General features: G+C 39.4%; 3 protein-coding genes across 3 annotated transcripts; 1 reads left to right on the top strand and 2 right to left on the bottom strand.

Moving 5' to 3' along the window:
* Positions 1–845: 845 nt before the first annotated feature.
* LOC111593754 lies at positions 846–3,177 on the bottom strand. Its single transcript, XM_023306756.2, has 8 exons — positions 2,905–3,177; positions 2,254–2,841; positions 2,035–2,193; positions 1,789–1,911; positions 1,651–1,730; positions 1,450–1,600; positions 1,171–1,392; positions 846–1,106 (listed from the first exon to the last, which is right to left on the bottom strand). The coding sequence occupies exons 1-8, from the start codon at positions 3,175–3,177 to the stop codon at positions 996–998; spliced, it is 1,707 nt and encodes a 568-aa protein (XP_023162524.2). The 3' UTR covers positions 846–995.
* A 367-nt stretch (positions 3,178–3,544) lies between these two features.
* LOC111593748 (60S ribosomal protein L23) lies at positions 3,545–4,520 on the top strand. Its single transcript, XM_023306742.1, has 4 exons — positions 3,545–3,637; positions 3,770–3,853; positions 3,920–4,047; positions 4,260–4,520. Exons 1-4 carry the CDS (start codon positions 3,625–3,627, stop codon positions 4,455–4,457), a joined length of 423 nt encoding a protein of 140 aa, XP_023162510.1. The 5' UTR covers positions 3,545–3,624; the 3' UTR covers positions 4,458–4,520.
* Positions 4,521–4,525: 5 nt separating this feature from the next.
* LOC111593747 (inactivation-no-after-potential D protein) lies at positions 4,526–8,702 on the bottom strand. The gene is made up of 11 exons (XM_023306741.2): positions 8,555–8,702; positions 6,991–7,151; positions 6,740–6,935; positions 6,498–6,685; positions 5,956–6,402; positions 5,743–5,895; positions 5,603–5,674; positions 5,429–5,540; positions 5,200–5,339; positions 4,847–5,143; positions 4,526–4,788 (listed from the first exon to the last, which is right to left on the bottom strand). Exons 1-11 carry the CDS (start codon positions 8,595–8,597, stop codon positions 4,597–4,599), a joined length of 2,001 nt encoding a protein of 666 aa, XP_023162509.1. The 5' UTR covers positions 8,598–8,702; the 3' UTR covers positions 4,526–4,596.
* Between the last annotated feature and the right edge of the window lie 8,792 nt (positions 8,703–17,494).

Raw genomic sequence — 17,494 nt, 5'->3', positions numbered from 1 at the left:
ATAAACTTATGATATAATGAAAACTTGTTACGTTATGCATACAACACCAAAAAAGAGAAGAAAAAGTAAATTAAAAAATTATAAATGCGCGTAGCTATTATGTACTCAAGAGCAACCAACAAACAAACAACAATTATGTATTATTGCGATTATATAGCATATTTAAATACGCATTGCAAAAATGAAAAAAGAAAACACTCAGCAATACGAGTAAACACGACAACAATATTATGATAAAGATAAAAAGAAGCAAAAAGCAAATTTAACGAAATGCATTAGTAGTTGACTATTAGTTTTTCACTCACTACAAAACAAAAATAAAGAGGAAGATAAAACACTGACACAACGTAGTAGAGCAGCCTCAAACAAAACAAAAAATTAATTAAATTAAAAAAACACACAAAAAAAGAAGAAAACCTCAGGTTGCCGTCAACGACAACAGCAGCAGCAGCAACAACAACAAGCAACATACATAAGCATTGACTATATACACAACATACAAACATACAAAACATACAAAACATACATACATACATATATATACAAAAGAAAATGAACTACATTAATAGATAATGTTGTCTTTTATAGGGAATTGTTATGACGATTCAGTTAAACAAACAAAAACAAATAATGTATTTATTGCAAAACTATAATTTAAATTGAGCATTATGTTTCAACAAATACTATTTAGTTGCGAGCGAGATCTTTTTGCGTAGTTTGTGCGTCTTTGTTTGTCTTATTTTCAAGCATAAATCAAGCGATAAGACAACAACTTGTTTCAAGATTTATGTAACTTAGTATTTTATTATACGTAAACTAATAAATGAAAAGCAGAAGGACAGCGTTTGCCTTAACATAAAACTTAAGCAAAGTCTTTCATTCAACACTACTCTACACTAAGTCTAAGGTCTTTTGTCTTAAAACTAATCAAAAACAAAATGTGAAACAGTTCCAATAACAGTTTCATAACTTCATCTGCAGTTATAAAATTTTCTTTAAGGCTTGTAACAGCGACGCACCCAACCAGCCTCGATGAGTGCCATGTAAATGCTCTTTGTGTGCAAGGCAATATTTGGATCTACCAGCATCATAGTGCAGGTATTATCCTAAAATATAAAGAATATCAATTTAGTTTCTAATCGACTACATCATTGTTAGCGCAAGTCCTACTGCATCGTTTATCTTCTCAATTTTCGCATAGAGTCTACGATAGCACACAATATCGTAGAAGTAGTTGCTTGCCTCCATAGAAAAGCATGTACCCTGCCTGGGCGTAATGTAGGCCAGTCTGCCGGGCCAGCATTGTGGCGGCAATGTGGCAAAGTCTTTGCACAAATACTTCAGCTCGGTATGACATATCCACATTCGATCGCCCGTATCGATAAGTACCACCTGTTAAGCAAAATCAATGGATTTTATATAAGTATCAGAAGGACTTCAAGTACTTGCCTCTATATTCTTTCTGCTACCAGCTTTGATATTTAAGACTTGTGCGCGCTGCCAACCTGCGCCCCTTAGTTGAACAGCGCCCAAGTGGCCTACCATTATTAAAAATAATGGCATTGTATAGTTTATCTCATTAATATTGCAGTAAAACCGCCTGAAAGGGGCAAGTTGATTTTATGATTTAAACATGGAAAATATACGTACTGCATGTTATAGGACATGTTTCTGTACTGCTCGTATTCCTCGTCATATAGCCAAAAATTGAAGCTATGCGGACTTGCTACCTATTTATAGATAGTATTTATTATATTAAGTATATATGGCATAACCCGAATTAGCTACCGTCACAAGCTGCACTTCGATGCGTTGCTCCAATTTAAATTTCTTGTGCACGTCTTGCGCAGGCAATTGAAAATCAAAGCGAACTGCATCTTTGGGATATTCCACACTCAAGACCCTTGCGTCCTGCAATAAATAATTACAATTTGTGAAGAATATGAAATATATATGAAACTATAATAGGTAGGCTACTTCAGCTAGGCGCGCCTAAATTAATAAGCAATTTAATTTGCGACAATAAATATTTACCACTGCAAAAACGGGAATGGCATCCGATTCACTGCCTTCATCTGAGGAGCTACAATCAATATGTGGCTCTCTCCACTTTGTTTGAATATTGGTTTCAACATTATCTAAATGGGAACATGAGGCATCCTCAGTATATTTGTAGTCCAGTATTTCTTTATCCTAAATAAATATATAATTTAATAAGTATGTAAATAAGCTAACATAAAGAACTTTTGGTACCATGGCATATGTCGGAATAGCATCTTCATCGCAACCCTCATCAGATGAAATATATTCCATGCGAGAATTCTGATTATTGATTATTTGATTGTTATTTGAACGAGATTGATTATCTAAATGTTTGGCCAACTGTGCCTCATCTGGATTCATATCAATTTCGTCTTTTGCAACATAAATTTCTAAATTGGTTTGTTCTGCCGAAGAGGAGCTCTTATCAAAATTGGCCATAGGAAATTTTGCAAACGATTTAATCAATGAATTGGTTTCTTTTGTTAATTTTTGTTGTGAAACAACTGAAGCTTGTTGTTTCTTGATATAATTGTCAGCAGATATATTGGAAGTCCAAACAGTTCGGTGACACCTATTATATTGATTATTATTATTCAGTCGCACATTGTTCGATCTGTGTTGCTCGTTGACAAACACGAGATCAGATTGTTCCGAGGGATAAATGAATTTAGGCTTAGCATGTTTTCTATTTCTGGACCTGTTGCTTGGTTTCTTCTGGCACTGCACCAAAGTTTGTATGTGGGCGGTCTTGGCGTGTCTCTTTGCCACGACATGGGCCATCGGTCCGCTGCCCAGTAACTATAAGATAAATAAAATATATCCCTTTAAGTACATAAGCAATTCATTGAATTACAAAGTTACCTTAACGGTGTCGGGAATTGAGAGCAAAAAGGTTTCGATGTCTTTGAAGCCGAGCTTACTGTAGGGCACTGGGCACCCTTCTTCGCTTGCATAGTCTCGCTTTAATCTTTCTATTGTAACACACTCTGGTGTCGACACTATTAATGAGTGAATTACTTTCTTAACGTCACTTAATAAGCCATGCTCGGTCATTTTTCCGATTTGATTTATACGAATTAACAAAATAAATTGGAATCTTAGCGCGTGATTGAAGTTGGCTGCGGCTAAAAGCATAGTTGAACTGTGGAACTAGTCTTAAAATAGTTCATTTGTAAATTTAAATTAAAATACATATTAAATAATGGTTTTATAAATAATTACAAATACTGGCAATAAGAATATTTAAATTTTAATATTATTTAAGTTTTGAAATAAATATTAATTAGAATCATAAAAAGTATATTATAATTAATGATATTATGCATTTATAAAAATATTTAAATAGTTTAACTACAATAACAATCATGACATTTATATCTATCACATGAATCGACCAATAATATATTTGCTTTCCATAAGGTGGCAACGCTTGCATTGTGGAACCTGTAGAACCAGTTTATTTATTCGCTTGTAGTGGCAGCGTTATCGATTCCGATTACGATTCCAGCTAAGTTGGCTGTGGTTCGGTAGCCGAACTAGCTCTTTCTTTTTACTTCCTTTTGGTTCCGAACAAGCAGCAAAATGTCGAAGAGAGGTATTTTCCAACAAAATAAATCCGAATAAATAGTGAAAAATATGACCAATCAATGCAAAATATCGGCGTTATAATGAAGTGTTTAATGCAATACGAGTGTTTAACTAATTATTTGTGTTTTTCGTCAAATAGGACGTGGTGGTACCGCGGGAGGCAAATTCCGCATCTCCCTAGGTTTGCCCGTAGGCGCTGTTATGAACTGCGCTGACAACACAGGTAATGTACAAAACAAGCAAACTATATGCAAATACAGTAAATTCAATAAAATGTATTGTGTTTCAGGTGCCAAGAACCTGTACGTTATTGCTGTGCACGGCATTCGCGGTCGCTTGAACCGTCTGCCCGCTGCTGGCGTCGGTGACATGTTTGTTGCCACCGTCAAGAAGGGCAAGCCTGAATTGAGAAAGAAGGTAAGTCTGCGAAGTCTATAAAAAATAAAGTGAAATGTGCAAAATATACTGCGTGTCGCATGCTGCAGCAGTAAAACTACATACTGAGTGTGTATGTGTGCGTGTGTGTTAGCATGCTCGAAAAGCGCTTATAATTTGCTCAGTTCACAATTTGAATTTATGGTTTATTAATGTTTGTTTGTTTCTTTTTCGCAACGCGTGTTTATTTTTAGGTTATGCCTGCCGTGGTCATTCGGCAGCGCAAGCCGTTCAGGAGGAGGGATGGTGTTTTTATATACTTTGAAGATAATGCGGGGGTCATTGTAAACAATAAAGGCGAAATGAAAGGCTCGGCTATAACCGGGCCGGTTGCCAAGGAATGCGCTGATCTGTGGCCCCGTATCGCATCGAACGCAAGCTCTATAGCATAAGCAGTTTCCAAACGTGAAATAAACCCAATAACGGAACACAATATGTTATTAAATTAGAACTGATTCTAGATTGTTTTATTTCATGGCACTAACGCATCTACAGTGGATGAATTTCGTTCGCTCGTCTTCTGTTTATGGCTTATGGTTTGGGTGCTTCCGTTCGCAGCGTGGGCTTTGGCCGTGTCACCTCCATCGATATCTTGCCGTTGGCGCCCTTGAACAACGCATAGCACACTTGGAATGGAAGACCCTCCAGCGCATCGCCGTTAAATTTGGTTATGATGTCGCCGCGTTGCAGCTTGTTATCGATTTCCGGATATTGTCCTTGTATCTGCAAACGAATCCTCTTATCAGGTGCAACGCACACGTGTTATCCCGGTTATACATACGATTTCGGAAATAGTGCAGCCGCGTTCATTGGGCGACAGCGATAGACCCAATTCTTTGCCGCTCTTCTTCATGAAGTCCACATTGAACTTCTCCAGTTCCGGCGGATCGGCGCGGTAAACTGTAAAGTTGACATTCTTCTCGTAGGTCATGTGAAACAGTTGATGCACCTTCAGCGTGGTCATGCTCTCGCAGTGCACCGGTCTGCCATTGATGTCGCAAATGTGATCAAAGATCTTCAGACGATTGTCAGCCGCCAAGGCGCCTTCCGGATAAATGTGTGTAATGACACAACCAGTCTGCAAAGGACATTCACGTACAGCAACATCGTGGGTGGGCCTGCGTGTGTACTTACCTTGACGAAGTTGTTCTTGCCACCAGATACTATGACGCCCAACGGTTTCTTTTCCACCTTCACCTCAATGAGTATCTTTTTGTTTGGCTTTATTTCAGCTGTAGCTGGCTCTTGTGGCTTTTCCGCCTCCTTCTTGGCCTCTGTCAATTGAAAGGCAATTTAATTAATCGCAATTCATAGTGGGAATAGATGAAAGTTAAGTTTTTTTTTAGCTAAATGGAGCACTTACCTTCTTTTTTCTTTTCCTCTGCCTCGCGTTCACTCTTGATGGACTCCTCGCTCTTGAGCGTAAGCAGAATCATGGTGACCACGCCTTCGGCGCGTTTTAATAATCCAGTCGCCTGGAGGGACAAATATTAGTGTTACCGTTAGCTGGAAAGTGTGGTTAACTGTAGGCACATACTTCATCGTAGTTGGACTCCAGTGTCACATCCTGATTGACAGCCAGCAGCATGTCACCAACTTTGACGCCCGCCTGGTGGGAACAGAGCATGACAATGAGCAGCTGAGCGTTTGGTGTCGAAGGTGACAGTTAGGACTTACCAACTCTGCATTGGAACCTTCACGCAAATCGGAGACAAATATGCCGTTGCCCACCTCGACGTGCTTGCCATAGATGACCATGATGCCCAGGAAGCCCTCCTTGCGCACCTGAACCGAGCGCGCCTTGGGGAACTGATCAAAGATGAATTTTGTCTGCAAATGTGGGAAAAGTTAAAAGCTGAACAGGCGCAGGAATGGCTTGCATTGGCTCGCCTCGTCTGTGGATGCTGGGAACTTCTTGATGGGCTTGACGCACATGCCCTCATCGTTGGGCTTGCGGCGTGAGGTAATCATCACGATCTTCTCGCCTTCGACGTTCTTAAACACGGCGCTGGCGTTCAAGTGACAGCGATTCTTCAGCACGTTGCCATTGACCTCGACGATCTCGTCGCCGGGCTTCACGTCCACATTCGCTAGCAGGCCATTCGGATCGACGCCAGCCACAAAGCAGGCCATTTTCTGTCTGTCCTTGTGGCCAGCAAGGGCAATGCCGAGCGGCACGTTGCCCTGGCGCTGAAACTCGACGCGACGCAGATCCTTCATCATGTTATAGCGCTTGTTGATCTTCGCCATGGTGTAGCCAAACTCATCCTCCTGCTCCTTGTCGCGATCTTTTTCCTGCTTGTTTAGCTTGCAGTTACCCGCAGAAGCGCGGTCGATCTGCGTAGAGGGAATCATTTGATGAGAGAGATGAAGTGGAATAGACAGTGAAATTTCCCAGCTGTCCGTTATCGGGGATTTTACTGTATACATACCTCGAAGCCCGCCTCGGTACGTATGCGTCCAGTCATATCGCGCGTATCCTCGTCGTCTTCATCATAGTTGAGCGGCACGTGCTTGACCCGACTGGATGCTGTGAAGTTTCCACTGCGTTTCGGATCGTTGCGCACTGTGGGCTGCCTGGCCATGCCCATGCCGCCCATATTATTGCTGGATGTTTGCTCTAGTGAGAAGGACCTAGAGTAACGACTTCATTATGAATAGAAGAGCTGCTCACCTTGATTGAATTTGTTCTTGGCCTGCATATAGCCATTGCTGCGCGGATCGTTGCTTTTGCTGGCCTCGTCGCTCTTGTCAAATGTTTGTATTTCCAGCTCGATCTTGAAGTCCGCATCCTTGATCAAGTCAATGACCGCCTGCTCCGTGGCATGCCGCACGTCCTTGCCATTGAGCGATAAAATGCGATCGCCCACCTGCAAATGGATCGCTCGAGTAATCCAACTATATCTTATGAGCTCATCTACAGACCTTTAGCTTGCCACAAAGATGCGCAGGACTATCGGGCACAATACCCTTTATGAATATGCCAGTCGTTTTCGTATTCGGCGAGTCCTTCACCTCGCCCCGCACTATACAAATGCCAAACGACTTTTTGCCCGTCTTGTCCAAAGTGACCATGTGAATGTGTTCTAGCAGACGGCGAGGTGGTTAGAAAGAGACGAAACGAGAGAGTATTAGTTTGAGACAGCCTGAGATATGGGGTCAGTTAGAGAGGGAGGTAGAGGCGAGGTGAGCGGAGGAGGAGAAACTATTAGACAAAGAGAGAGACAGAAAGTGAGAGTGATAAGGGAAGAAAGGGAAGAGGAGAGGAAGCAAAGGCAGACGTTTGTCTGGCGAAGAGAAAGAGAGAGGGAGACAGAAAGAAAGGTAAAAGAGAGAGAGAGAGAGAGATAAAGTGAGAAGTGAAGTGAGAATGATAGAGGAAGAAAAAAGAGACACAAACAAAGAAAGAAAAATATGTGAAGGAAGAGATGAGGTGAGTGAGGGAGGCAGGAAGAAGAACAGAGAAGGAATCAAACTGAAACGCAGATTTGTATAAATATAGACACATCTATAAAAGGAAGGAACGAGAAATCTATATGTATATCTATAGAAATATTGTCATACAAACTGTTATAAATCTATATACATTTTATAAGCACATAAATTGCAATCCTAACAATTGTAATATTTTTTAGAGAAATAAGTAAATTGGAAAGCAATTTTTCTTTTTCCCAATCAATCTAATCAGTCTTATATTCCTTTACATATATTTCCTTTTCTTTCTGCACTTCATGAGTATATACAACTCCTTCATTGCTTCTTGTTATTAGCGAATTTGTTAATACATTTAGAAACATATACTGCTAATACTATACTGAACAGAGTTTTAATTGTGAACCTTATGAATGCCTGACAACGGCTTTTGGCAAAGACATTTCTAGACCTGAGTCTAGAAGCTCTTGTGCTAGCTTCATTACTCTATGAGATTCTCAAGAATACTTTTAACATACTGATATACTACAAACAGTTAGCTCTGTACCCATTAAAGTGAGAGTATAAAGGTATGGGTAGCTTCTAGTCGTGCACTCCCGATTAACGCACTCTGACTTGCTTTGCTATACTTTTCAACTAATTATTGTGGCATATATTTTAAACTCTCTCTCGTTAAATTTTTTAGGCATTTTTTATTTATACAAATATTAGAAGATTTTTATTATATTAAAATTATATATATATTAATGTAGAATAACTTTTAAGTTAATTAAGTTAGAGTAGAAATAAGAGAGATTCACGTAATGCAAATATCAGCCATAAAAGTTGAATTTGATATATAGAAAAATATATTTAATGAATTTCACATGTATTAATTGATAGACACATTAACTTGTCAGCTCAGTTGGCTTCTCACTTGCAGTTCATGCAACCATTTTCAGCTGTTGTGTAACTGGTTTTGGACTAAATTAAATAAGTCAATGTCATGTTCGCAGCATTCGTTGCTTATATAAAAATGGAAATTAGATTTCATTGTTGATTGCTGGGGAATACTAACCACTGCCGCCGCCGGCACCGGAATTCCCTTGAAATTGAACCATATTCAATTAATTTATGTATATATATTTTATTTATTTACAGTGATGATTTGGTTTAGTTTTTTATTTATTTTTAGTTGTGAGCTTTTTGCAGTGAGCCCATTGAAAATCGCGCCTAAACTGATTTTACAATTAGCTGTCTGGCATTCTTGCTAACTGACTTAGTGGCCATTCTATTTTGAGTCTAAATTTCGTATCGATTACACTGCGCAACACGAGTGAGCCGTGCTGAGAGGTGTGTCAGCTAGCGAGTGTAAAACGAATGTGATTAAGAGCAGCAGTAATTTAAAGCATGAGCTTCACTTAACTTTATCTAAATTTTAATTAAATTCAGAAACTTGTAGCACAGTGTTATTGATTTGCCAGCGCATTTGCACATTGGCTTCAATTGCATTGAGTAACTTTCGCTGCTTTGCTGCGATAACTTTGCAGATATGACGCAAGACCCACACACACACACACACACAACCATCTCAGTCATAATATTTAGAACAAATCAAGGTGTGCGTCTTTATTGGCCATATTACAATATTAATTTGTAGTTGCCATTTGCAGAGTGGAAAAAGTCAACACTCCGCAAATGGAAGCCCATCAAATGCTTGCCATATGCCAAATGCCCATCGATTTTAGCTGCTTCAATGCACTCAACATGCGCTTAAGTACGTTGAAGACCAAAAGAAAATATTCACATGCAGCGCAGTGCGGAGCGACGGAGTTTCGGCATAGCTAATGGACTCGATTAATGAATGCTCGACGCAAATGAATTTAATTTGTCTGCAGAACTTAAATGCATAATCAAGATTTGCATTTTAATATCAAGAGCAGACGGAGAGTTGAGGTGGGCAACTGGGCTACAAAGCTACGCAAACATTTCCATTAAATGCTCCAAGGGAACAGAAATATGAATATTGTGTGTGCGAGGCAAGGCAAAGCGTTAAGTTGAGTCAACAGAGACGCACAAAGAGCGGGAATTACTTATATATATATATACATACATATGTATGTATGACGATATATATGTAGAAAAAGGGCCAGCAACGACGACGACGTCGACGACGAAACGATGTTGAAAATTAATTTCATAATAAAAAGCGTAAGGAAACCCATTTGATAAAACAATTTCCTTTTTGCCTCCCAACAGTCATGTTTTGTTAGTAAAGTAAATTGAAAAGAGAGAACAGCGCCCGACCAGAGCAGAAAACAGAAAGCAGAAAGCAGACAGCAAAAACAGTTAAAAAAGCAAAAATATGGCAATGAGCTTAACTTTCAGCGCTGCACGCATCTGCAGCGGCAAATGGCGGCCGCAGCCACTGCCTCTGCCTCAGCCTCTGGCTCTGTTTCTTTGCATTTGCCGTTGACTCTCCCTCTGCGCTCACACCAGTAGCTGCGCTGCTGGCGTCGCTGTTGCGTTGCGGCTGCTGTCGCTGCTGTCACATAGCGCTGCTGAGCGCTGATTGGCTATTGTATTGTAGCTGGCACGCCTTTCGCAATGGCCGCTATCAACAGTGTGCGTGTGTGTGTGTGAGAGCGCCTGTCCCTTTAATGCTGTTGCTGTCTCTCACTTTGGCAGCATCGTGCTGTGTGCGCTGCTGCGTCGCAGTCGGCGCATGGTTGTTGCGACGATTTAGTTAACTGAAGTGATTTTCTACTGTTTACTGTCACACACATACACACACACACACCTATAGAGACAACAGCATCGCGCTAAGCTCTTATGTAAGTAGCTACACGTGTACATACATATGCACGCTGTGTGTGTGTGTGTGTGAATTCGTTGTTGACTTGTTCTCGTGTTGTACTTACATGCAGTTATATCAAATTGCTAATAATCGTTTAGCAGGCACTTCTGAGTGCGTCCTGGAAATGAATAAAAATTACAGTTTTTGCGCAAAAACACTTCAGATGGTAGAAACTCGTTATGAGTTTGGTTTTTGGCACGGCATATAGCCACTTTAGCTTGGCTTTAACTAATCCGATTAATGCTGACAAATCATTAAAGACAAGTTATGTGTGCACTGTTTAACAACATATTTTCTATTTTATATTAAAAATTAGAGTATAATTTTGAAATAATAATTTTCTATAGCTAATATAATAAAAGCTGAAAGGAAGGAAGCTTTTTAACTTATGTATGGAATTCTATTCCATATAAAAATATATATAAAATCAGTAAGTGTATATTTAGAGATTATTATCTTTAAGTAGGAATACCTAACATTCCTAAGCGGAGCTTAAATACACTAAAGATAAGACAAGTTAAAATATTTGTCGTGCAAACTGCCTTGTTCATAAAAATAGTAGTGCGACAAACAGCACTACTATTTTTATGAACAATGCTGTTTATCGCACTACAATTTTATGAGCACAACTGTACATAAAGATTGGATGAATTGCAGATTGAATAGGCCCATGAATTAGTATATTCTGTCCATTTTATGTCTATTTAAAACTGTAGTTAGCTTATGCTTGAGTTTTCATTCCATGCCTAAATTATAACTAAAAGATATATCATATCTATACCAGCATCATGATATATAGCCATATGAATACTGCAATCTCTATCAATATGGACAGCTCAAACAGCTAACAGCTGCTGCGGAAGTGCTGCATCTGTGTCTAGCATTCCGTTTGAAGCGAGTGCCTCACGCAACAGGCGCTCGCCGTGCACATGAAACGCAGTAAAGCAAAACAAAGCGCATGGGGACTTGGCATGGGGCGGATAAGAGGCAAAAGTGAATATTCTCACGACAGTTGAGGACATCGACAAACAATTACGCGTACATGTGTCGCACGGGGGCATGGCATGCCCCGTGGTATGGATTATGGATATATGTGTTTACTACGAATATAATGGGCTCATAACTTTTAAATGTGAACGTGCCAGAGCAAATAATGGTGCCCACATAAATGCCACTGCCGCCCACTACGCAGCTCTATCTGTGCATGTGTGTATCTGTGTGCTTCTTTTGCTATAGCTGTATCGGCAACTGTAGCTGTAGCTGTATCTGTATCTGTATCTGTGCATTGTTTGTAAGCACAACGGCACACAAACAGTCGAGGCGGGCTCAATCGGTTTTTTTTTGGTCAATGTTGTATGTTGTCAACATTAAAACTCAATTTAAATGACAACGCATAAACAAATAATTGTCCTTTTGCGCACGGGAAGCACGGGCATAGCCGGACTCGCCGTAGCTGCTGTCGCTGCCCTAAGCCCTTGGCTCGAGTACGCCTCAAAGTTCACTCGCACGGTAGTAAGTTATTCAAATATTGAGTTTTTAACTCTCAACCACCACCACCACTGATGGCACTAGCAGCACCAAGGAGCAGCACCGCCCGCCACCCTGCAGCCAGGACGCTGGCTGTAGCATGTGCGCAGGGTCGCAGATGCAGATCCTGGTCCTTGGCCCGGGCCCATCGTTTATATCAAGTGCCGAAATAAAAGAAGTAAATTTCATTTGGCTGCCGACATCAGTCGAAGCTGCTGCTGCTGCTGCTGCTGCTGCGTCGCATCCCTTTGTTTGAGTTGCTGCTCCTAAATATATTTGATTTGTTTACCCTGCCCTGAAGCTCAAATCTTAAGCCGCATGTAAATGCGTTAAATTAAATTTCAAACGCTTGTACTCTTCACAGCAGCAGCGACAGGACAATTGAATGGCTGCGACCAGGACGAATAGATTCCATTTTATTTACTCTGCTCAAGGCAGAGTCTAAATACCTAATGCGATTATGGCACTGAAGCTTTCGATAGAGCCCAGCTGCATTTAGGCTGTATTTTAACTAATGCTGGAGTTCTCTCTCCTAACCCGGAGTCTTCTTCGATCCCTGCTTTATATTGCGCTCGATATTGTTGATTTTGGACATTGATAGCGAACGCACGTGTTCACACTTCAGAGCTCGCGGTTCGCGGCACGTGCTGCTGTTTTGTAATTTGCTCATCAATGGCGATGTCAAATATTTGCAGCACAAATTGATAATATCATCATCATTGTCAACGGGCTGCACATATTTTCTTTTCATTTCTCGGCTCGGTTCTCTGCTCTCTGCTCCCTTCACTTTGATCTAACAAATTGATTTACACTAACGATTATTTAATGAAATTCCAGCAACGCACAACATATCCGGCCGTTGTCCTGGCAGGAAGTGTGAATTACCTAACACCCGTTAAACGACGTCCGCCCGCCACGTGCCCCAGTACACGTTATTAGGTGTCTCCATAGCACTGCATAGCTCGACCAGATCCTTTGTTAACATTGTTTGCATTCAATTTTAACACTTTTTGCAGCCGTTGCATTTGAAGTGTGTAAACAAAAAGATTTTCGCTTTTTTTATATAGTTCTCTTTATATTAAAAATATATAATAATATATTAATTTCATTTTAAACATTCAACTATCATTTTTATACAATTTAAGCTTTTATTAAAAATTTAACAAAATTTAAAGAATATTAATATTGAAAAACAAATGAAACTGTAATTTTTTATTACAGTCTTGATTGATAAATATAAATATAAATTTCTATATATGCATTATATAATAATAAATAATAATAATGAATACACAAATAAATAAATAAAATAATAAATAGTATATAATAAATGTTAAATTATAAATAATAAATAATAAAAATAAATCTTAAACTTAATATTTGTATTCATTGTGCAAAGAGAGATGAAAGCGACATAATTAAAAAATAAACTTTCTCAATATCTATTTGCACAATGAATACAAATAATAATTTTACGATTTATTTGTATTATTTATTATTGATTGAGTATTATTATTATTAGTATTATAAGCATAATTACTAACTGCTCAGTATTTGCAGCCTCGTACCTAACAACCAGTCGGAACCTTCAAGTTGAAGTCGTTCTATGCCCTGTGCTCAGTGTTTCTCCCACTCTTTGCGTCGCAATATCTTTACTGCGAATTCAGTGACTATTTTCGAAGCATCATATATATATATATATATATATATATAAAATATCTATGCCCAGCGAAAATAGGACGTTTCCTCAGTAAACTGTTCTAGATCGGACATACTTTTTGCTGTGCATTTCCCGTACCTCTTCATTGACTTCTAGTAGGCTGTTGTCGCAAATCCTTTGAGTATTCCGCTTGCCCGCCTTTTCGTCTGTTTTATTCTTCATATTAGCATTAAAACTTACATTCACAGTCCACAGCCTGTCCATGCGAACTCAGTTCTTCTATGTGCAATTGCCCCAAGCAACTGAGCTCGATAGCTCAACTCAATAGATTTAGTTATATACGCCCAATGGACCATAATTGTTAATGGGTTGGCTTGTTGACTTTGGCTTTATTATCTCTGGCAGCAGTCAAAACAAATAGACGATTATCGGCGTCTGTTCTGTGTGCGTGCCGCAGTCAGCCAGGCAAAAGATCAGTGCCAACTATTAACAACTGGCCAAATAAGCACGCCCCACAAATTAGAGGCCAGAAATCGAAGCTGAAGACAAGACGAGCCGAGCAGTGCGAGTTGATGCCGGTTTTTATGGCATACGGACAAGTGACAATCATCCTACTTAATTGAATTCTTGGCTGCATAATAAATCAACTTAATGCGATCCAAGTGTGCCTGCGAGCATGCAAAGCAATCCAGAGCTCGAGCATGCTTACCCCATTCAGACGCGCAAATCCTTTGGCTTTTTGTAGGGCAGAGAGAGCGAGAGAGAGAGAGAGAGGAAATATGTGGTTTAGGCGGCGGCGGCAAATAAACAACAATAACACAGTGCAGTCGAACCCACCACGCCCACACATACACATACATCTGTGTGCGTGTGTGTGCGCGCCTCTCCAATCATGCCCATGCCCATCCATGGGAATGGTTGTAATTTCCACACTTGTGCTGACACATTCAAAGGGCTTTGGGTTTTATTTATGAATTGAGAAATTGACATCCTGCACGGGCGACGGCGGCGGGGGTTGGTCTTTGGCTCACGGCTCGATTTTTATTGCCGGCAAACAAGGAGGCTTAAGCGCACCAGAATCATCGTCATCAAATGAACAAATGAATGAAATGAGCCTCGAAACAGCGCCAGGCACTTGCCGCTGCATGTTGCCGCCCCTTCGATCCTGCCTGAAAAGCGAATAAATCGAGCGTAAAATATTTCAGCTCGGACTCCTTTGTTATACTTTGCCACTTGTTTGTGCCGTGCAGGCAGGTTGAAGCGATTTGTTTTGCCCAGAGCTGAGCTGAGTTGAGCCGAGCCGAGCACAGACCCGGGCCAGCTTTGCCCGCGCTTGCGGTTGAGATTGAGGTCCTGGCTGCTGTTGCTGCAGTTGTGCAATTTGCTCGCTGCTCGCTGCTCGCTGCTCGTATGCTGCCTGCTGTGATTTTTCCCATTGAGGGTTGATTCCTGATGCTTGTCCATCAAATTGAGCGTCACTCAAGTATTCAAGTGTGTGTTGCTGTTTTTTATCCTGCAGATACTTCAAAGATTTAATAATGACATAAGAAGAGCTGCCATTAAACCTGCCCAGCCGCAGCAGCCATTGAATTGTGTGTGTTTGCCTTTGCGATTCCGTGCCGCAGACAGGTGCAGCAGGTATCAATGGCTGAGGCAAAGCACTCCACTCACACAAATTAGTGGAGCCCAAGCAAAACCTCGTTTCATTGTCTCATATTGTGTCCTGCGCTCTGCGTCCTGTCAAAGCAATTCGAGTGTCAAATCTTTTATTTGCCTTTTGCAGATTTCGCAATAAAAATTGTGTGTGCGCCCATCCACGTCTATATATATATACGTATCCTTGGCACATCCTTTTGGGCGGCCTGTTTGTTTGCTAGCAATAAATTTGCTGACAAAAGAAGGATTATTGCTGGCTCATACCGCTGTCCCCTGCTCCCTGCCCCTGCCCCTGCCCGTGGCTGGTTCCTGTCAGCGTGCATTCTTCGGCGTTATTGTTTGCGCATAAGTTAATTGTTCCCCTTCAAAGCTTAAACGCATCGCATCCTTACGCTCAACTTGAGCACGCCCCGTACCCGGCCCAAGCCCATGCTGCGCTTAAGCGATGATTAACCGTGGATTGACAGGGGCTGCCGCAGCGGATTCGGCATGGATATGGGTCGGCATACTTAGCCCAAGCCCGGGCTGCCATCGCAAACTCTAAGGCAGAGTCGCTATGGCTACACTCGAAGTGTGGATCAAGCACTTACTCAACTGGAAATAGACTATGGGCAAATCCCTAACTAGTTACACTAATCACTGACTATCCTTAAATATTTATGTCTGTGTTGTTTATGTCAGCGAGTGGAAAGAAGTGAGTTTAGCCTAAGGCTTATATATATTTTCTTTAGTATATCATATCAAACTATCTAATAGATAAATAGTTAAACTAATGTGGCTTGAGTTGCTTGAGAATCCCAAGTTTGCCTAAGGAATACTATATTATTGGCTTAATGAATATATTGATATACAAATTATGTTTAATAATTAAATTTAGATTAAGCTGAAGTAATTATTACCATCCAGAATATTTGTCTCTGAATCTGAGTATTTCTCGCCATACACTTATTATTTTAAACTATATATAATATTTATATATATATATATATACATATATATATATATTTATATATTTTATTTTTATTCCAGTTCAGAGTCAGCTTAGCAGTTGCGAGTTTTGAAGCTTTGATCCTTGATCCATTGTACAGACAATTTTATATCTTATATCTAATATTATTATATATCTATATATTATTATTATTATTATTATATATATATATATATTTATTATATATATATATATATATATATATATATATATATATATATATATATATATATATATATATATATATATATATATATTATATATCGCATATAGTTTTCCATTGCGTTCTTTCCCCATTCTATTTATTTATCAATTTGTGTCAAATGGCAAATTATATTAAAATAGTCTCTTCTAATGAAATACGTCCATGGGAAATATTTTTACGTATTTATACTTTTAGTGTGAATAGTTCGTTCAGCTAAGAGCTACTAATACTTACAACTACTGGTTTAATTACTTAAGCATAATATTTATTGTAATTAATTGTGGCAAGTTTTAAGTCTTTCATTTCTTGTGCTCCATGCGCAATCTTCCCCTTTTCCTTCCTTCTCTTGCTCTCTATATGTCTCTCTCTCTACACCTCTCGCTCTGTCCCTATCCCTCTCGCTCTATCAAGAACTATTTTATTTTTTTCATATTAAGTTACAAATAATATTCAGAATATGATTAATGAATAAAATATTTCGTTCCCGATAGATGAATAAAAATTCCTGAATATAAAAAAAGTTATACATATATATATATATAGAGAAATCAGGAATATATAAACTTATGATTTTGTGTTCAGTTCAGAAGGAAATCATAAAAATATATTGTGCCTATAAAATAAAAATTTTACTTTTTTTTCATAGCAATTACGATATATTTCATCAGTTTCCTCATCAGTTTTAATTGACTTTTCCAAATAAAATGGAAATCTGATTTTTCTCAGATTCATTTATAGCGCGCGCATTCCTTGAATTCCGTTTAGTCATCGCATTGGCTTTAGAAAATCACATTTATAATAATTGCCATTAAGGATGCATCGAAATCAATGGCTTTCGAAAACGCTCGTTTATTACTTCTTTTGGAATTGAAGCGCTCCGTTTGCTTGGATGTCCATCTGAGCTCGTAAAAAGACAAAGGAAATCCGCAATAAATTTACCACAAATAAAATTGCACAACCAGAAGCAGCGCCACAGCCAGAGCCCCAAACCCCCAATAAAACCGAATACATATAGATATAGAGATATATATATAGAGGGTGGGCGTTACCACGCCCACAATGTTGACTAGAAATCAGTGATTTGTAAGTGTAGCCAAGTGATTTTTGTATAGCGATGATTGGAAT

Source organism: Drosophila hydei, unplaced genomic scaffold, assembly GCF_003285905.1.
Source record: "Drosophila hydei strain 15085-1641.00,03,60 unplaced genomic scaffold, DhydRS2 tig00008132-arrow-arrow-pilon, whole genome shotgun sequence".
Taxonomy (NCBI): Eukaryota; Metazoa; Arthropoda; class Insecta; order Diptera; family Drosophilidae; genus Drosophila; species Drosophila hydei.
This window is presented reverse-complemented; position numbering and strand designations above follow the sequence as displayed.